The sequence below is a fragment of the Pelodiscus sinensis genome, chromosome 13 (genome assembly GCF_049634645.1).
Source record: "Pelodiscus sinensis isolate JC-2024 chromosome 13, ASM4963464v1, whole genome shotgun sequence".
NCBI lineage: Eukaryota > Metazoa > Chordata > Testudines > Trionychidae > Pelodiscus > Pelodiscus sinensis.
In genome coordinates this window covers 26257283-26279319 of record NC_134723.1, presented here as the reverse complement: position 1 = coordinate 26279319, position 22037 = coordinate 26257283, and the positions used below count along the sequence as shown (strand labels likewise).

The following is a 22037-nucleotide window of genomic DNA, read 5'->3' as shown; positions in this document are numbered from 1 at the left end:
ACCGCTAGAGGTGGGCGCCCGCCTGGTCTAGTGCAGACATCGTGCACCTTGTCCACAACCTCCGCACTAGGCACAGGAAAGTGGCCATCTAGGGCAGGAGAGCTGCCAGCCTGGCCACCCAGGAGCAGGTGTGCATGAAAATCAAGGTGGTCCACTGAGACCCCTGACCCTGAGCCCTGAGCTTACAATGGCCGTATTGGGTCAGACCAAAGGTCCATCTAACCCAGTAGCCTGTCTGCCGACAGCGGCCAACCCTGGGGACCCTGGAGGGGATGGACCAAAGACAGTGACCAAGCCATTTGTCTCGTGCCATCCCTCTCCAGGCTTCCACAAACTTTGGGCAGGGACACCACTCCTACCCCCTGGCTAATACCACTCCATGGACCCAACCTCCATGACTTGATCTCACTTCTCTTTAAACTCTGTTCTAGTTCTAGCCTTCACAGCCTCCTGCAGCAAGGAGTTCCACAGGTTGACTCTTTGCTTTGTGAAGAACAACTTTCTGTTACTAGTTTGAAGCCTACTACCCATTCCTTTCCTTTGGTGTCCTCTAGTCCTTCTATTATGGGAACTAATGAAGAACTTTTCTTGATGCACCCTCTCCACCCCACTCATGCTTTTATAGACCTCTATCCTATCCCCCCTCAGTCTCCTCTTTTCTAAACTGAAAAGTCCCAGTCTCTTTAGCCTCTCTTCATATGGGACCTTTTCCAAAGCTCTGATCATTTTAGTTGCCCTCCCCTCTCCCAGCCTCTCTCTTCCCCTCTCCCACCTCCTTTTCCCAGTCTCCCCGAGTTTTGTTCAATAAAGAGAGATTCTATTTTTGACCACACGTTTTCTTTATTTTGTACATCAGGAAGGGTAAGTGCAAGGAGGTGAAGGAGGAATGGGGTACGAGCCCCCGATGAGGAGGACTGGGCTGGCTCTGCGGGCTTCTGGGGGTGGAAGCTCTCCTGCAGCCCCCCAATTGCCCCCTCTCCCCAGATGGCAGCCTGCGGCAAGTGCAGCCAGTCTGATGGCCGAGTGCTGTGATGTGCCCAGTGTGGGCACTCAGGGCACTCCAAGCCAGGACTGCTTTGCAAGCGGGGCACCCCTGAGAACTGTCTGTCAGGGGTGGGGGTCGGGTCCCTTTAAGCACAGCCCTCGGCTAGCCTGAGGCAGCAGCTCCACGCTCTAAGTCCTCATCTGATGCCCTGCCAGCACTGCTTCCGGCCATCCTTAACCCCGGTTCAGGGTCCACTTAATGTGGACATGCTAGTTTGAATTAGCAAAAGGCTAATTCGAATTAGTTTTTTAGTCTGGATCCGTTAGTTCGAATTAGCGCTGTAGTGTAGATATACCCTAGGAGAAGCTGCTGCCGCAGCTGCCGGCACACTTCCAGGCAGCAGCAGCAGCAGCTTCTCCTGGAGAGCAAGGGAACAGCTGATGCCGCTCCTGCTGGGAATGTCCCCCGCAGGAGCGGCATCAGCTGTTCCCTTGCTCTCTGGAAGAAGCTGCTGTTGCTCCAGCTGGGGCCGCTGCGTCCCCAGCTGGAGCGGCAGCAGCTGCTCCTAGAGAGTGACGGGGCAGCAAGTGGGGCCATTCTCCCAGCCCGCGCTGTATCTGATCCTGCAGCTTTGTCCCTGGGAGCTGCAGGGTCAGATAAAGCGGAGTGTTGGATTACCGGGTGTTGGTTAATCCGGACTTCACTGTACAATTAATTTGGCACTTTTTTTCAAAATTAAACATAAAAAAGAAAAATTATTCTGCACTTGGAGACAGACATTTTTCTGTCCATAAATTAGGACAGAATCACATTCTATCTCCATTAGATTCAGTGGGAGAAATTGGGCAGTTTGCTGCTTTTTTAACTACTCTGGATTCTGCAGTAATTTTTTCTGTTGCTTTGTTTTATGCCTTAACTTTGTATTTTTTTCCTATAATCAGATGATCTCTTCTAACTGCACGCTCCTCCAAAAACATCTGTTGCCTTGCACTCCTCTGTTTAATCTTTTTCACAAGTGCCAGGTTCCTTGCCTGAATGTTGCATAATTTTCGCAGCTTTCCTCAACCACTCCTCTCCTTCTAATCAATAAAAAGTTTACATTCTTCTCTTCCAAAATCAGCAACCACACCTGCAAAACCATTGCAGTAGGATCAGTAGCTAGAAATAGCTGTACATTTACCACGAGTAGAATTTTGGGCCGTGGTCAAGCAGCCTCGCACTGGAGAGTAGGATTGGATTCAAGTGTGTAATGAAAGAAGACTGTGGAGGACCATCTAATATGGTCGTGCAAATTACTTGTCATCTTTTGAAAATCTTGATACTATCTGTCTATGGAGAGGTAGTTAAAGAAAAGAAAACTACACGTAGGAGAAAAAAATCATTTAAGATTCCGGCTGATCTAAAAATACTGTTTTCTCTCATTAAAGCTAATGGAGAGTGAATTTGTTCCTGTCCTACTTTGCCATCACAAGGTGGCAGCCTCTTTTGATATTTGTCACTGGTTTTAACAACAATCAGAATATTTAAACTTCAGGCATTTCTCAGGTAGTTTTATATTAGCAGATTGTATATGTGAAATATTTTTATTAGGCTTTTAAAAAAAATTACTATAAAATTGAAAATTAATCCTTGGGTTTTATTTTACTCTTTTTAGCTTTAATTCGCCCTTTTTTTAAAAATCTGTATTTATTTCCTCACTGTAAATTGATTAATTCTTCTTTGGTTCCATCCTTTCCAGCACTGAGTTATTTTACTTACACATCCTTGAGTAGTCCAATAACCATTTTGAGTTTGACTGCTTCTTGATCCATATATATTTATATTTATATGTCCTCATTGCTTGTGTCTTGTTTAAGGCTGTCATTTGTTTCTTTTTTGTTTTATTTCTCTGTTCCTTTACTATAATTCACTGAGTTGGTTGAGAAATGGTATTTATTTTGGGTATGTCTACATTACAGTGTTTTGTCAGAAAAACAGCCTTTTTAATGACAAAACCTGAGTAACGTCCACACTGTAATCGCGTTCTTTCGAAAGTAAATCAAAAGAACAGAGGGCCTTTTCCAGCATCGGTAATCCTCTTTCTACAAGGAAGAAACCTTTTTCCAAAAGAGCTCTTTCGGAAAAAGGCGTGTGGACGGGGAAGAGGGAGTTCTTTTGCAAGAAGAGGAAAGAGGAAAAAGCACAGGTGCCCTGGTGGCCATTACACCCATAGTAATCACAGCTTACATGCAAGGTAGCGTCCATTCAGTGTGGATGCTATCTGTCAAAAAAGCAGATTGCTTTTTCAATGTGCTTTCACACTGTGGACACTCTCTTTCGGAAGAAGTTTTTTCAGAAGATCTCTTCTCAAAAAGCTTCTCCTGAAAGAAGCTTGCAGTCTAGACATAACCTATATACTGAATAACAAAGGCTATGTGCTTAGTCTTCTTTTAGATGTAATTCTTCTCTTGCACTTCCATGAAAAGTTGAAAATGACAGGAGAAACATTGTTGAAGTTTGGAAATGTTTTTAAGCAGATTTTCAGTAAAGTACCAAAATTACATGACAATATCATTTAAAAAAAAAAAACCTATAAGCCAGGGGTTCTCAAACTTTGTGATACCGCAACTCCCATCTAAGTTACTTGCGATCCCCTGCAGGGTCAGGAACCACAGTTTGAGAAACGCGGCTATAAGCTATATTGATAAATGCTTTTTTTAAAAAATTTGGGGTATACTAATGCAAATCCATGCACTTTTTTCAGATTAAATTGAATTTGTTTTTCAGTGTAAAAACATTTAAGAAAATTTAATGGCAGTATCTTAAGTAGCTTCATCTTTATATTTAATACAAAATAAAGTTTAGACAAAGAAAAGCAAACCTACACAGTTGGATGTAATTTAAACCACATTTTGATGACTGTGTTGGCCAAGTGAATGTAGATTATATTCCAACATTGTTTTCAGTAATAGTGTTACCATGGAAACTAATGCATATGCATGTATAAGAACCCTCCACACACTTATGTACAGCTACAATATGTTGAGAGCTTTTATTGTGTTAACTTAATTTTGTGATCCCGTCTGGACTTTCTCACTCACCTCCCTTAAATGTTTTCTGTGTATCCTATTACCACATCTTTTTTCTTCCCCTAAATCCTATTATTTGATTAATGTGCCCTTTAGTCACACAAATATATCAGAAAAGGGTTAGAGGAGAATGTGGTGGCTTCCATATGAAGAGGCCAGTTGATAGGGCAAGGATGAAACAAAGATTGACTTTAAAAAAAAAAAAGACAACTACTTTAATACTCAAAATTATGATTTGTTTTTGCCTGTGTAGCATTTTAAAATGTAGAAGCAGAGAGTAGTCACTTGTGATTAAAGTATTGGATTGGGATTCAGAAAACCTGGGTTCAGTTCCTGGCTCTCCAACAAGATCTTGGCCACAATTCACTTTATTTCCCCATGGATCAATTCCATACCTGCTGCTTGTATTTGTGTCCTTTTTTCCCATCTTAGGTCTATATAGACTGAGCTCACCAGGACAGGAAGACAGTCTGGACTTTGCATTCCCAGTAGGAGCGGGATATGTTTATTTCTGTTGAGCCTCAGAGGCATTGGTTTCATTTCAGTACCAAGGATCATTAACTGGAGAAGGAAATGTTGATTCAGTAAAGAGACTGTTAAACCTTAACATAAAATAAAAGATACAAGTAGCTTTGTTCCACCCATTCTTTTCACCTCCTTTTGGTTTTATTTCACCTTTTGACATATTATTATAGAATCCTAGAACAGGAAAGAAACTCGAGGCCATCCTGTCCAGTCCCCTGCACTCATGACAGGACCAAGCACTGCATAGACCATCCCTGGCAGATGTTTTTTAACCTGATTTTAAAAATCTCCAATGATGGAGATTCCATAACTTCCTCAGGCAATTTATTCCAATGATTAACCACCCTGACAAGAAGTTATTCCTAATGTCCAATCTAACCCTCTCTTGCTGCAATTTAAGCCCATTGCTCCTTGCCCTATCACCAGAAGTTAAGAAGAATAATTTTTCTCCCTCTTCCTTGTAACATACTTTTAGACATGAAAACTATTATCATGTCCCCTCTCTGTCTTCTCTTTTCCAGACTTAAACCAATTTCTTTCAGTTTTTCCTCATAGGTCATGTTTTGTACACCTTGCTAATTTTTGTTGCTCTTCTCTGGACTGTCTCTGGTTTGTCCACTTTTTTCATGAAATGTGATGCCCAGAACTGGACACACTATTCCAGTTGAGGCCTACTCAGCATAGAGTAGAGGGGAGAATTACTTCTTACGTCTTGCTTACAACACTCCTGCTAATACATCCCAGAATGATGCTTGCTTTTTTTTCAGCAGTGGCACGCTTAACTCGTATTTAGCTTATGGTCCACTATGACCTCTAGATCCCTTTCTGCAGTACTCCTGCCTAGTCAGTCATTTCCCATTCTGTATGTGTGCAACTGATTGTTTGTTCCTTCTTAAGTGAAGTACTTGGCATTTGTCCTTATTGAATTTAATCATATTTACCTCAGGCCTTTGTGTGTAGACAAAAATGATCTGGAGCAGAGGTGGGCAATAATTTTTGATGAGGGGCTACTCCCAAGATTTTGTGGTCAAGGGCTGCACTTTTCAATGGAGGTCGTGTGGGGTCTGGGATGGAGGTTGGATGCAAAAGGGAGTTTGGGGAAGAATATTGGGGTACAGGAGAGAGTGTAGGGTCATAAAGGGAGTTGGGGTAAAGGAGAAGGTTGTGACCTAGAGCTCGAGATTGTGGCATCCTGGAAGGGGCATGGGTGCAGAAGAGGATTCTCACCTGCAGGAAGGCCAGAGAAGGGGGTGCCAGAAGGTCTGGATTATGACCTGGGGCAGGGGATAAGGGTGCAAGGTTGAGGAGAGAGATGGGTTCAGGAGAGGCTTCTGGCCTGCGGGATGGGTGGAAGTGGTTGCAAGGTCTGGGAGGGAGTTGTGACCAGGGAAAAAGAGGGTGCAGAGGGTAGGGGTGGTGACGGGGGAGAGGCGGGAGGTGCAGAGAGTTTGGTTGGTGACCTGTAGAGCCCTGTGCAGATAAAAAATTTGCATCTGTATCCACGTACATATCTGCAAAAATGAGTCACGGATATCCACATTGACATCTGTGGATGTGGATACCCACAGATATCCACAGATTTGCAGGGGTCTAGGTATAAAATTTGTATCCACAGAGTATCCGCAAAAATAAGCTGTTTATATCTGCATTCACATCCACAAATGTGGATACCTGTGGATATAAAGCAGATATCAGCAGATTTGTAGGTTTCTAGTGATCTGGGGAAGGAGGGGGTTTGGACCTGGGACAGGGAATTGGAGTATGCAGAGCATGGGGTGCCAGATGCAGGCTCTGGCTGGGAGGCGTTTATCCTAGGCAACTACTGGGTTGCTGGCCAGGACCCTCAGGCAGGCTCCCTGCCTGTTGCAGCCCCAAAGTGGTCAGTTGCTGGGTCCATGTGTCTCTAGGTGCCACAAGCCGGGTGGGGGGGTGGGGTGGGGAACATCACACATTGCTGGCCATTGGGAGTTGTGATGATTGTACTGGGGTGGGGGCAGCATGCAGAGTCCTCCCCCCACAAGGAGTACGTGATGCTCAGAGGCACATGGTCTCAGCAGTTGACAACTTTGAAAGGCCTGGGGCTGTGGCAAGCAGGGAGTCTGCCTGAGGGTCCCGGCGGGCTGTGGGCCAAATCTGGCCTGCAGGCCGGATCTTGTCTGCCCCTAAACTGGACAAACCATCAGTTTGTCTAGGTCATTTTGAATTATAATCCTGTCCCCCAAAGTACTTGCATCCCCTTCCAGTTTATTGTCTGCAAACATATAAATTACAAGTTGAACCTCTCTTGTCTGGGACTCTCTGGTCCGGAAACATCCCTGGTTCAGCAGGACCACAAATGTTGCTAGACCAGAGAGCCCTGGCCTCAGATTGTGAGCGGCTCAGAGCAGAGCTGGTCTGGTTGGTGGCAGCATTAATGTCCTGGGCTCAGATAGCTCTGGAAGCAACTACTGCTGCATGCACAGGGCTGGGGAACCCTGAGGGCAGCTGGTACTGCTGCTGCAGGTGTGGAGCTGGGGAACCCTTTCCCCAGGGGTAGCTGCAACTGCCGCTACTGCACGTGCAAGACTGGGGAACCCCGGGAGCACAGCCAGGTAGGTGGGCCAGAGGAGGTCAGGCCTCCGGGTTCGGCCAGAACAAGCAGCCGGGAGGGAGCCCCGTGAGAGCCTATACGCTTAACCTCCACTTGTCAGGCAAATTCCCATGTTCAGAACCGCTCTGGTCCCAAGGGTGCTGGACAAAGGAGGTTCAGTCTGTAATTGATGAAGGTATTGAACAGAACCAGAGCCAGAACTGATCCCTGTGGAATCCAACTCATTATGCCCTTCCAGCATGACACTGAGCCATTGATAACTACTCTCTGGGAATGGCTATGCAATTACCTGGCATCTGTGTTCCAAGAAAGGACAATAGCACCTAAATATGTTGTTTATGTGCAGTATTTGTTTTCCTTTGTCTTACAACCATAAGGAATATGTGAAGTGAAACTTAAATTATGTAAAAAAAGATCAACTGCCATGTTTCCCTTTTATTTGCTTAATTAATTATTGGGTTTTTAGGTTAGTTACTATGACTTTTGAAAAATAGTAATTTTTAACAGCATTCCTCAGGACCTTTTGATATTCAGAACTTGTAATAAAATAATTTACAGCTGAAGTAATTTAAATATTTTAGCCACAGGTTGGACTTCCATGGTCTGGCACCCTCGAAACCTGAGTGGTCCTGAAAGAGGGCGTTCACTAGACCAGCGGAGGTCAGACCTTGGGCTCTCCTGGGGCTCCCCTCCTGGCCACAGCCAACCCAGTGCACTGCCGCTGGTGGGGCTTCACTCCCTGTTACCACCTCGCTCCGGCCTGTGGGATTCCGCACGACTGGCTGAAGGGGCTTCCTTGCCCCAGCCGCCGGCAGCTCAGTGTCCCCAGCCTGTGGAGCTCAACTCTCAGCTAGCTAGGCTTCCTGCCCCCAGGCCACTGGCTCTTCAGGATGTCTAACTGAGCTCCCAGCCACTAGCTATCTCTGTGGCTGTGGCTCTCTGGTCCAGCGTAAATATAGCCAGACCAAAGAGTCCTGGACCACAGGATTACAAAACCTGTATTACAAAAGTGTAAAAGTATTAGGATAATTTAGAGTGTTGGCCAAATCCAGAGCATGGAACCGAAAAATGTGACATTTTATTATAGAAGGTTTGAAGACTACATATCCCAACATGCACCTCACTTTTTTAAAAGGTGGCCTTCTCCAGGACTATTGGTGGTATAGTGGTGAAACTGTCTGGAGTCAGATGGAAGCATCTCTTAAAGAAGCATTTATTTGGCACATTTCATTCCATTTAGATCCTTATATTGCATCAACCATGGAATCTGGGCATACTGTAGGGTGCATTAAGTGATCTGACTCTGTTGCATGAGGTTGTTTCTCATTACCTCTCCTATCAGAAAAACTGCATTTGTGTGTTTTAGTTTTGTTTATATATGAGAAGTGCTTTTGAGTTCTGTTATAGAAGGTCAGCTCAGAGAAATATGGCGTGCACACTCTCAACAAAAAAAAAATCTTGTAATGCTATTACAGATAAAAATATTTAACAACTGATCTTTAATTCAAGGTACTTTTTCATTTAAACAGGATACAATTCTAGCAGAATTGCTTCAGATCCACAAAGAACATATAGTGGGCTATCATGAACATGATTCCCTCCTAGACCATAAAGAGGAGGAAGAATTGACTGAAGAGGAAAGGAAGGCAGCATGGGCAGAATATGAAGCTGAAAAAAAGGTAAAGATTTCTGGGCTAACTTAAAGTGGGTGTTAAATGTAGGAAACTAACCTTCACTTAAAAAAAAAAAAAGATTTTTTTCTTGGTAGGCATAATAAATCTTGGCTGTATTATAAGCTTGACAATGGGCTTCTAAATAATGTTATAGAAATTGGAAAATTTAAATATCACTTCTACAAAAGCTACACAGACGATGAAAAGATAAATGCTGTTTTGATGGTGGACTTTTGTGTGTATTTGCTTCAAGATGATTTCATTTAGTGTTTGTCACCTTTTTATTAATAATCAGCTTTGTAGTATTCACATTTTATATTACACATCCAGCTAACATTCTTAACTATACTTCATTTTGAAAAATTATGGAAAATGTCTATCTGAGATTTTTTTTTAATGGAAAAATGGTTGTTTGGTTTAAAAAAAAAAGCCCCCCACTATTCTCCAACCTCAGAAAAGGTAATCCGTAAGAACAGGCATACTGGGTCATACCAAAGGTCCATCTTGCCCAGTATCCTATCATCTGACAGTGGCCAATGCCAGATGCCCCAGAGGAAGCGAACAGAACAGGAAATCATCAAGTGATACCTCTCCTGTCATCAATCAAGTTGAGGTGTAAGTAAATACTGGAACTGGCCCGAGAGTTTGCAGGTTATTAATTCCTGAAGTTTTAGCTTCTTAAACTAGAGACAATTTTTTTATTATAACCCAGGAATTACTAGATCAAAAAACAAGAGAGAGAAGGAAATTGTTGTTATGCACCCTGATTTCATAAACTCAAAAAAGGGAGATATCCAATGATAATGATGCAATTACTTTGATTTGAATTATGGACAGTAATGCAGGAAGTTTTTAGTGGGAATGGTCATTGCAGTAAGTAGAATGAAGTTTCTAGTATTTAAGAGAACAAAAATGTCTTGTTCTTAAATTATGTTTATTCATTTGTGACTTTGTTCAGAAATCTTGAAAATAATTACATTTCACTTAACCCAATGGGAGAAAAGAAAACTGAAACTAGCCTCAGTTGTTATACTGTGCAAAGAGAATAAGAACTTAAGTATGGGTTAATTTAGTTTAAGTGGGAGTATTGTTTCTAGTGTAAAAGCAGTAGAAATGAAAAATGCTCGAAAGTCTGAAAGATGTTGCATGTTGCTGATGATATCTGATAACTAATATATTTCTTTGAATTCACAAACTGAGAAGTATGGAAAGCTGTTGAAGATTTTAAAAGGGCATCTGATTCCATTTAGAGAGAATTTCAGGAGTTCACAGATATGTAGAGTAATTGGAGATTTTTGGTAGCAATGTAATTTCTCTGAGGGAACCAAAGTACTGTGTGAGATATGTCACTGAAACATCTGAATGGTTCCATGTGGAGATACAAATTTAACAGTCATCTATATGCAGTTGTGTAGTGCCAGAAATGGACCATGAGCTCATGTCTTGAACTGTGTATCATTTTTGTCATCTGTTTTTAATATGTTTTTTTTTTTTAAATATCTTGTCTTGAAGACAGAAGTTCTTGTGGAAGAACACCATACCCAGTCTAGCAGAGGGAGTAAGATTAGAGGAAAATGTCCTATGATCCTTCCAAAGGCGATTAAACCCCCTTAATTTTCTATATTTTTTATGTCTTGCAAATTTAATTTTAAACAGACCCAAGAACAAAAATAACCAAGAAACTTTCATTCACACCTTGGGGATCAGGGAGAAAGGATTCTGAATAATTATTTTCCTGTTAGGAGTTCCTTTTTATCATTTTATATAGTGCACGATATCTCATGACATTTATTTAAAAAATGTGTTGTACAGATTAGTACCATTTGCATTGGACAAAGAAACCCACTTGAAGAATGTAAGAACATCATGCGGGGGGTGGGGAGGGGAGGAGAGGATACAGCCCTGCATGGTGTGCAACTCCTGTATGGAAGCTTGCAAAACACTTGTACACAGACGAGCATGACCAGGGACGGCTGCCAATGAGCCTCATGCCCATCCCAGTGGGTACTTCAGTATATGCTTAAAAATCCGGGATCTTTAGGGTTACCAGGTAGCTTCAGAAAAAATACTGGACACACTTGATCGGCGGGGAGCAAGGCTGGCAGGGGGGCTGGGAGGGGGACATCGCGGGGGCGGCCAGCGGTAAGCAGGGCTGGCCAGGGGATATCGGGGGGGGGGGGGAGAGTTGGGGGCAGCGGGGCTGGCTGGGGAAATTGGGAGGAGGAGAATCGGCTACAGAAAGGGGAGTGGGTGGGGGGGGGGAGAGAATTGGCTGGAGCGGGACTGACCCGGGCACATGCCTTTCCCGGCGAAGCACGAGCGAGTTCGGCTACGGCTCCACAACGCGCTTGAACAGCGCTCAGGAGCACGGACAGAGCTTCTCCTCCCCCCAAGATGTCACTCCTACGTCAGATGCAGCCAGAGGCTCCCAGCGCCGATCGCACCCCGCCTCCCAGCCACTTTCCCTGCCAGGCTTCTGTCGGGCACCCAGCCAGAAAAACAGAAAATACTGGACATTGCACATGTCCAGTATTTTCTGAATTGTTTTTACTGGACAGAGGGCCCAAAAACCAGACTGCCTGGTTGAATACCGGACACCTGGCAACCCTAGGTATCCTATAAAACTTAATTTACTATGTCAGACAACATACGAACTACACTACACTAATATAAAAGTGTGTATTTGTAGAGAAATGGGGGATATTATTAGGATTTTCTTCTCTTACTGTATTTATACCAAGTATTTAACAGTGAACTAGACTCAAATCTCAAGATAAGTACTGAAGCTTCTCTGCATGGTTGGAAATGTAATCATTTTGATTTCATGCTTGGGAAAGAATTTTCAATATGCTCAAATGGTTACACTTCTAAGGGTTAAAACTTCATCTGTAAGCTGTTTAATTCCCCTTGTAAGATTTGTTTCGTTTGTGTTTGTTCAATTCTTTCCTAGAAACGACAGCAGTAGTATGCTGTAGAATTTGGTTTTAGTTACTGTAAATATTTCAAACTACTATTTTTGTTTTTAAGGGTCTGACCATGCGCTTCAACTTACAAGCTGGGATTAATATGCCCCCTACCAATTTCAATTCTCAAACTCCATATATTCCGTTCAATTTGGGAGCATTGTCGGCAATGAGTAACCAACAACTGGAGGTAGGTAGTGAAATCCAAACGGCACAGTGTGTCTACACTGCTTTGAGCATGTCTCAGATACTCAGATTTAGTTAAAAATCAGTAATTTGAATTTTTTTTAAATATCGTCATAGTTAATGCCTTCTAATAAATGTCAAATTTTTTAAAAAAGTAGGTTTGTGATATATCTGTTTTGTTGAAATCTACTAACTTGTGTGTGCATATTGAAATGCTTATACCACCCGTGTATCCTGATAACTGAAAACAATCACTGGAGCATATGTATATATTAGGGACGTACTAGTTCAGTTTAAAACAATAAGTAATGTTGAATGCAGTCATAGTGAGCTGTGAATGTGACAGTTGCAATAATATTACAGTGCCAACTACAAAAGTTTGTTAGGTGCAAAATTTGTCACTTTAGTTTAGCAGTATTTTGATAATCTAAAAAGCACTTAATAAGCAGATTGTTTTCAGTTGACTTGTTTGTATTTTCTGTTCATTTACATTCCTACAAAGGATAATCATGCGTGATTTTTATTTCTGTCCCATTACCCAACCTGGGGTGTTCACTTGTGTGTAAAAGTTTCAAATGTAGTTACCAAATTGGGGCCAGAGAATAAACATTAGACATTTCTAAATGTGTTGACATCTTAATCTATTGCTTTGAACCTACCCTTTATAATTCATTGTCTGCTATTTTCTCAGGATCTCATTAATCAAGGAAGGGAAAAAGTTGTGGAAGCAACCAATAATGTAACAGCAGTAAGAATTCAGCCCATTGAAGATATAATTTCAGCTATAGTAAGTAAAATAGATGTTAATGTGCATTTATTTGGTCACAAGCTGGAACAATATTAAGCAGTGTCAAGCAAAGAAGTGATGATTGTAAATAGTCATCCAGTTTACTGTCACATGATTTTTTATTAATAAAGCAGCTTTTAAAATTAGTGCTGATTTCTGTTAGCACTACTAGTATGAAGTGGGGTAATAGCACTTATCTGCCTAGTAGAATCTTACAGAACCAGTGATTAGATCCCATAGCCCCATGTCAATATTATTTACCATAAAGTGAAAATGCTGGCTCTCTCCAAATGAGACTGATAGGCTCTGCTGAGTATTATTTCCCTTGTTTTCTTCTCAATATATTTTTCATTTTAAAAAGAAAATCTAAAAAAGTATGTTTTCATTGGTAATATAAAGATCTAACAACTTTTTGTTATAAAACTGTGCTTCCCCAGAATATTTACTGGGAACTGGGCTGTTGTTCAACATCAACTATATTGATGCATCTCTGAAAACAATTGGGAGAACCTTTCTATCAGAGTGACTAATAAAATGTTTTTTTTTCCTTTTCAGTGGAAGGAAAATCTGACCCTGACAGAGACCCAAGTACAGGCGTTGGCCCTAAGTAGGCAGGCAAGCCAGGAGCTTGATGTTAAGCGCAGAGAAGCAATTTACAATGATGTCTTGACAAAACAACAGATGGTAAGAATGCTTACTGACTTTTATCTAGCTATATTTATTTGAATTGGGGACTGTGAGTGATGCCCACCTGAACTAGCAAATGATATTAAAGATGTTCTTGCAGAATACCAGCTTCTTATCAGTCCCTTGGACCCAGTAATTTCCAACTGTGTTTTGCTCCTCCACGTCAGAAAGTGATGGGTCATATAATGTTTGACTAGCATTGCTCAGTTATGGAGATGTCATGTAAAATAAATTTTAAACTACAGTCTCCCAAATTCGATTATTATTTCATGTATTTGAAGTGGTTGAAGACTACGTGGCTTAAAGAAAACTAAATAACTGGTAATAGGCAGTGGCATATGACACAGTCTCCTTAAAAATGTTAACTTTCTAATCATGTGAAACCTGCATCTCTTCAGTATGGTTCAGTTTACAGCAATTTAGTTCTGTGGGAGAACAAATCAAAAGCACTTTTCCATGCATTTCATCTTCCTTAAAACAAGTCAGAAACCAAAACAATCCATCTTTCTAAAACCTTTCTCATTGCTCTTTCCTGGTGTGTACTTTGCCATTTACACATAGTGGAAAGTTCTAACTCCAGGCACCAAGGAATTATCTCATATAGAATGCACATTACTTTGAAAGTTATGTTAAGTTATCTTAAGAAATCTGAAACTTTCCCAATATGGGTTACTCCAACTGGAAGTGTTCTTTATTGTTTGTCATTAAATGTTTGTTTGCCCATTAACTTTTAGGATTTTCAAAGGGATGATTAATGATACCTGATAACAAATGCTGTAACTAATACATGGGAGTAATTTCACAGTATAGTGCATATCACTATGGCAACTAACATAAATGCTACCTACAGTACAATAGGCAAGTCATTAGGAGAACTTAGTCCTAAATGGTGTTACTAACTGGTTTCTACAGCAATCAGCTTGTGAATGCCATTGCGTTAGCGATGGTGATAACAATAATGCTTTTTCCTTCAGCCATGGTACCCCTAGCAAATTGATTTTAACTCCAAACTTGATACTTGCTGCATTGAGACAGGTCATGCACTTGTAACAGCTCCACTTTCCCTCCACACAGTTAATCAGTTGTGTTCAGCGGATACTTATGAACAGAAGACTACAACAGCAGTACAATCAGCAGCAGCAGCAGCAAATGTCTTATCAACAAGCAGCAATGAGTCATCTCATGATGCCAAAGCCTCCAAATTTAATCATGAATCCTTCCAACTACCAGCAGATAGATATGAGAGGAATGTATCAGGCAGTTTCTGGTGGTATGCAGCCACCGCCATTGCAGCGTGCACCACCCCCAATGAGAGGCAAAAATCCAGGACCTTCCCAAGGGAAATAAATGTGATTTTGCACTAAAAGGATTGTTAAAATCAGAGAAAGAACTTTTATTTTTTTAGGAATCAATGGCTTAACAGAACTCAACTTCATAAATTGGATCCCTAAATGCCATGTTCCATATTAATGTTTCAACTGTGTTTAATTTTTCCCTCTCGTGTCAGTGATGTTGCCTAGAATTTTCTTACATGTGTTGAATACAAGAAATATTAAATTGTTTTCAGTGAAAACAAGTCCTTCTATAATAGTAGCAGCTCGCTCCACAGTTTTATTGTCTAAAGTCCTATGCTTGTTTTTAGTAACCATAAAACCATACCAAACATGAGAAACTTAGGAAATAATACAGATCTGTATGTTTCAGTATGCCATATATAAAATATACACAGCTGAGTTCTTGATTAGAGTTGATTCCTCAAATTATGGAATACTTTTCTACTTAACCGTTTCTTAAACTTCGCAGGTGTGATAAGACAGAAAGAAATGATCTAGTTTCCTTTTGACTGAAGTCTAGACTCATGCTACATTATCTGTGCTGAATAAAACATAGGAACTAAAAATTCTCTTGAGACAAAATTGAGTGCAATATTCTTAAATACTACAGTTCTGAACTTTGTCATGCAGTTATTTAGAAACTGTGTATACAGCCTTAAACCATGACTTGAGAAGAGAATTTTTTCTTCTCTAGTCTTTTGCCACTTATTTTCAGTTTGTGATGGAATAACTGGTAAATTTAATTTGACGGGGTTTTATCCCTCACACGTTATTTCACTCTTTTCTGACTCTGTTACAAAGCACATTTCTGTTAACTCCTTGATGCTGGTGCTAGTGTCTCTTCCCATTGCTGGCAATGGGCTATGAGCCAAGAAAATCAAATTACTGGTATTTTGGAGGTTAAGATATGGGTGGTTGTTAGGGTCACTCCCTGTTTTATAAACAACATCAAACTGGCAGACCCAGTACTGACTTTAAATTGAATGTGCTTTAACAATTTCCAGTGCTGCCAGAATTGTGAAATAATTTTCCTTGTATAGATAAGGATCTCTGCCTACCATGATCTTCTCTCTACCCATTCTTTCATTTTTGTAAGAATATATCTTAATACAAAAATACCTTGATTTTTTTTTTTTTAAATCTAGACCAAGGTAAATTTCTGATTCATTACATGTCATTAACACCTTCATTCCCAACATTTTAATAGGATAGTAGCACTGTTTTGGGGCTTATGATGATCCAGTTAAACACACACAAGGCTTTTCTTTGCATAGCCTTTTGCTGATACATACTGTTTTTAAAGGAAAAACATTTTTAGAATATTGGAGACAAATTTAATGACAGGAATATTTGAGGTGATACTGTATCAGGTATTTTTGAGAAATGAAAGCTGGATGGAGGGAATTGCTGTAAATATCACTGTTCTCACATAATTTGCTGACATCACCTAGAAGTGTTTTGGTTTCTTGAATCACTCTTTGAAGGACTTTTTTTTGAGATTTTATGTGCTCAAAGGACAAGTATTTCAGCATCTAAAATATATAAATCTTGAGAGAGATTTCATTTGGGGATTGAATTTTTGTTTGTGTGATATGACTAGAATTTGTTAGGTCTGCAAAACCAGCTGACAAAATTGTTTTGGATTTTTTTCTGTTATGAGACATCTCAAGAAACCTCCTGTGTTCTAATCCTTTGTCAGCTCCATAATCAGATTTATCTAATTTGTGGAACAAGGGAGCTAAAAAAGGTGCATTCACTTTAGAAGAAGTTGAAAAAATTAGACTTTTTGAGAGAGCATTTGAATGGAAATGTATTCCGGGCAACTGTCACTGATATTCCAGCATGTCGTGAATAAGACATATGTTCTACCAGACTTGGGAATTTTCAATGGTGTTCTATGATAACTCACTCAAAGACTTAAATGTGGAAGTTTTAGGCAACATTTGAAGGCACATTTTTCCACCATGGACAAAACTACGGATAACAGAAGACTAATGCATAAGAAGATTAATCAGAGATAAAAAGCATTGAAATAAAACTTGGACCACTTTGTATACACGTTCCTCACTTGACATTTTAGCTGCATAATGTGTGTATAACATGAAGCTTTAACAAATATTTAAAGACAGAACATTACATCAATAAGGTAATAAAAGGCTCATTTTTATATTTGTTTTAGATGTTTTAACTAGTTGAAATGGCTTAAAATGATGAATAAAAATGTTGCTTGTAATACAGTTTTGCCTGCTAAATTCTCCCCATTTTGTAACCTGTTTATTCCTTTGGATGTAAAGCGTTTTTGCTTAGTATTGTGATATTGTATATGTTTTGTCCCAGTTGTATAGTACTGTTTCAGTCCATCAACCAGCTTTGGCTGCTGAAATCATACAGCTGTGAAGACTTGCCTTTGTTTCTGTTAGACGGCTTTCAGTTCTGTATAAATATCTTAAGTACTGTAGAAAAGATGTCACCTCTTCCTATAAGGCTGTTTTGTAATATATATATAAGGACTGGAAATGTGTTTTTAAAAAGAAGCATTCAAGTATGACAATATACTATCTGTGTTTTCACCATTCAAAGTGCTGTTTAGTAGTTGAAACTTAAAACTATTTAATATCTCATTTAATAAAGTGACCAAGATACATAAACGTGTGTGGTGCTGCATTTTTAACATGCAATTAGATCCATAATGTTTACAATGCATGAGGAATTTGTCATTTTAGAAATAACAAACTTTTGGTTGTGAGTGGAGCATTAACTGACACATTTCTCTGGTATAAACAGTTCTTCACATGTTTAGCTCAGGATACAGGAAGAATATGATAGTTCCAGAAGTATTAGCTTCTAAAGAAATAGCTCCTGCCTTTGGAGATTCCCTGGAGATTGATGTGGCACTCGGGAGCTCTGGAGTGCCACATGACCACTAACCCCTAGATGTTGGAAGAGAAAAATACTGTAACCTCATGATGCATTATCCAGAAGAATCTCTGCAAATGGATCTATCGCATCTTTCTGGGATTTTGATCAGAGTGCAAGAACTATCTATTTTGCTCAATAATCAGATTAATTTGTAATATAAAGAGACATTGTTCAAACTGAGATGGGGAGGGGGGTAGCAGATGAAGTTCTTGTTGCTAAGAGGTGCTGAGCTCTTGAAACTCAGTGGCTGTGTCTAGACTGGCAAGTTTTTCTGCAAAAGCAGCTGCTTTTGCAGAAAAACTTGCCAGCTGTCTACACTGGCCGCTTGAATTTCCGCAAGAACACTGACGATCTCATGTAAGAAATCAGTGCTTCTTGCGGAAATACTATGCTGCTCCCGTTCGGGCAAAAGTCCTTTTGCGCAAAAGGGCCAGTGTAGAAAGCTCAGATTTGTTTTGTGCAAAAATGCCCCGATGACGAAAATGGCGATCGGGGCTTTTTTGCGCAAAAGCACATCTGGATTGGCCACGGATGCTTTTGTGCAAAAGCACTTTTGCACAAAAGCATCCGTGCCAATCTAGACGCTCTTTTCCGCAGATGCTTTTAATGGAAAAGCTTTTCCGTTAAAAGCATTTGCGGAAAATCATGCCAGTCTAGACGTAGCCACTGACTTCATGACAGTTGCAGGTTCTCTCATTCTCTTTAGTATAAGGCCTCTAAGGCTATGTCTACACTCACGGCTTCTTGCGCAAGTAATATGCAAATGAGGCTAAGCGTGGACTATCACTGAGCCTCATTTGCATACCTAATGAGCCGCCATTTTTGCAGAAGAGGCTCTTGTGCCAGAAGGAGCTATCTACACTGCCCCTTCTTTCTCAACAAAAACCCTCTTGCGCAATGCTGTTATTCCTGAAAATAATCAGCATAGCGGCATTGCGCAAGAAGGGTTTTGTTGCGCAAGAAGGGGCAGTGTAGACAGCTCCTTCTGGCACGAGCCTCTTCTGCAAAAATGGTGCCTCATTTGCATATTTCTTGTACAAGAAGCTGCAAGTGTAGACATAGCCTAAGTTTGGTATTCTAAGTTGTATTTTTTAATATTTGCTTTCACTGCAAATATAGTTATTTTTTATTACCTACCAACTATTCAATACTAAGTGACTTTACTCAAAGCCTAATCCAATAACAATAGCCATTTATTATAGCAAAGGCTCATGCAATGTGCATCATAATTCTGACTTTTGTCTCTTCCATTGCTCCCCAACCTACAGGGAAGAATCTCCCACCTGCAGGAAAGAATCTTAACTTCTGAAATGCAGCTCTTTCTGAACCATGACAGACTAAAATTGGTGCAGAGGGCGGGTAGTCTTGTGACTAGGGAACTGAACTGGAAATTTGTTAATCTGGCTTGTGTTCCAAATTCTGCCATGACTTCCTGAGTGAATGAACATGTACTTTAACCTCTCAGTGCCTTCATTTGCTCTTGTGAATGTAAAATACAACATTTTCCTTATGTGGTACTGTACTATTTTCAAGCATGCTGTGTTTTACATGCAAAATAGTATTAGTTGGAGGAGGCATGTGAGACTGAAGCTGTAAGGGAGGAATAAAATCTTTAAATTCTTTCTGTAGCACCTGTTCAGGTGGGTATCCTCAGGACTTTGATCAAATGGAACAATGCGAAAGGAGTCCATATCTGATGACATGCATCCAGCTGCCTCCACCTTACTTTACAGAGAGTTTAAGATGAGAAATTTAAGCTTTCAACATAAGGAAACTATAAACAATCAAAATACGCATTTCAAGGGTTGTTTTTTTTCACTAATTCAAAACAAGTTTCAAGTTGAAGTATTGCAAACATTTTTTCCAATGGAACAGGAGCTGAACAGCATCCTTGGAACTTGTCTGTCCGTCAATTCATGTGTGGAATTTTCATTATGGAAATTAGATCATTGTAGGAAAAATATTTCACCCAAATGGCTTTCATGCCCCTCTAATGATTTCAGAATCCATCTGCAATTCTTGTGAAAAAGACTACGAGCTACAAGAAATACTGGTGGAATGTAAAATACAAACACTCCTAACATATTTAGAGGTGTAAAAGTTATATTTGACTACATTTGACTGACTGACTGACTTCTGATTTAGGTACTGAGAATTGGTTGGTTCAGTGATGACTCAGAGAACAAAGGTAAATACAGGCAGTCCCCGACTTACGCGGATCCGAATTACGTCGGATCCGCACTTACGAACGGGGCTTTCTCGCCCCGGAGCTCACAGGCAGCGGTCAGCCACCTCGAGCTCCGGGGCGAGAAAAGCTGCTCCCGGTGCCCCTGGTCTGCTGGGGACCGTCTCCAGCAGACCAGGGGCATCGGAAGCAAACCTGCAGCAGCGGGGGGGTCCCGCGCTTCTGAGGCTTTGCTAGAGCAAAGCCTCAGAAGCACGGGAACCCGCTGCTGCTGCGGGTTTGCTCGCGGTGTCCCTGGTCTGCTGGGGACCGTCTCCAGCAGACCAGGGACACCGCGAGCAAACCTGCAGCCGCGGCGGGGTCCCCCGCTTCTGAGGCTTTGCTTTGGCAAAGCCCCAGAAGCGCGGGGACCCCCCGCCGCGGCTGCGGGTTTGCTCCCGGTGCCCCTGGTCTGCTGGGGACCGTCTACAACAAACCAGGGGCACCGGGAGCAAAGCGGTCCGGCCACAGCAAAGCCTCAGAGGCGAGGCACCCCCCGCTGCCGCTTTGCTCTCTGTGTCCCTGGTCTGCTGGGGGGGGCGCAGCTAGTGTGGCCCCCCCCAGCAGACCAGGCTTTTGTTGTGGACCCTGGGGCAGAGCAGCTGGGGTGCTGCCGGTTGATCCCGCAGCGCCGCTCTGGGCACCACTGGAGCAACCCAGCAGCACCCCAGCTGCTCGTCCCCAGACGTCCCCAAGTCATCCGTTGCTGAAACTGACCAGCGCTGACTACAGGAAGCCCGAGGCACAGTCGCTCTGCCCCGGGCTTCCTGGAATCAGCTGCTGATCAGTTTCAGCAGCAGCTGACTTGGGGTTCTTAAGTTGAATCTGTATGTAAGTCAGAACTGGCGGTCAGTTTCAGCAGCGGCTGAATCTGGACGCCAGTTCCGACTTACATATAGATTCAACTTAAGAACAAACCTACAGTCCCTATCTTGTACGTAACCCGGGGACTGCCTGTACACATTTTATTTCAAGCACTGGATTAAATTCCTTCAAATCTAGCTCATTCAGGTAAAGCTCCTATAATCTTTACCTTGCCACTAGTAGTCTGCTGTCTGTGGCAGTGATTGCATTGCTTACATTGCGCTACAACTTCAGAAACGTTTGGAAGAGTGTAGTACTGTTGTGAAGAACCAGCACGATTGTGTAGGTGGTAAAACCCTGTGTGCATCAGACAGATCTTTGCTAACAATATAATACACACAAAGAGGCTAATCTGCCCAGCCTCATTTTGGTAAAACTACAATGAGATTCGAGTAAAGTGGACAATCCTAAAGTCTAGTGATTCTCATAGCAGCATAGCTATTCATACAGCTCCTTAAAGGCAAAAGCAAAACTGAAAACAGCACTGAAAGATGAGGCTGCAAGCAAAACATTTTTTACACCTAGACCCATCTTGAGTTTCTTTTACATATAGGACTTAAATAGCTCAGTATCTCAGCCATTATTAGCTATTTGCACTTAAAATGCAAGTGTACTCTACAAAATGACTGTGTAAAAATGGCACATTGGAACATTGTTACTCAACAGGCCTGTTCCTGAGGGCTATGTCTACACTGGCATGATTTTCCGGAAATGCTTTTAACGGAAAAGTTTTCCGTTAAAAGCATTTTTGGAAAAGCGCGTCTAGATTTGCAGGACACTTTTCCGCAAAAGCACTTTTTGCTGAAAAGTGTCCGTGGCCAATTTAGATGCACTTTTCTGCAAAAAAGCCCCAATCGCCATTTTCGCAATCGGGGCTTTTTTGCGGAAAACAGTGCTGAGCTGATTTGCGCAAGAGAGCTTTTGCCCGAACGGGAGCAGCACAGTATTTCCGCAAGAACATGAGATCTTACATGAGATCGTCAGTGTTCTTGCGGAAATTCAAGTGGCCAGTGTAGACAGCTGGCAAGTTTTTCCGCAAAAGCAGATGATTTTGCGGAAAAGCTTGCCAGTCTAGACACAGCCTATGTGTATTCACAGTAAAACTTGCTGATGTCAATGTCAAAACATCAACTGGATTGTTAGCACCCTCTCCTCCTCAGCCCCACCTGCCCTTTGAAGCCATACAACTAAAGAGAATGGGAGCTGGAATCTTGATGGTCTCTAGCAGAATT

General features: G+C 41.5%; 1 protein-coding gene across 6 annotated transcripts in view; it reads left to right on the top strand.

Moving 5' to 3' along the window:
- ATRX (ATRX chromatin remodeler) overlaps positions 1-17446 on the top strand; it is a 200468-nt gene extending 183022 nt beyond the window's left edge. For all 6 annotated transcript variants that reach the window (XM_006136188.4, XM_006136189.4, XM_006136187.4 and 3 more), the window contains 5 exons: positions 8698-8847; positions 11869-11994; positions 12682-12777; positions 13333-13461; positions 14539-17446. In XM_006136188.4, the coding sequence (XP_006136250.1) occupies positions 8698-8847; positions 11869-11994; positions 12682-12777; positions 13333-13461; positions 14539-14811 (774 nt within the window). In that variant the 3' untranslated portion in view covers positions 14812-17446. The remainder of the gene's footprint in view (positions 1-8697; positions 8848-11868; positions 11995-12681; positions 12778-13332; positions 13462-14538) is intronic.
- Positions 17447-22037: the final 4591 nt, after the last annotated feature.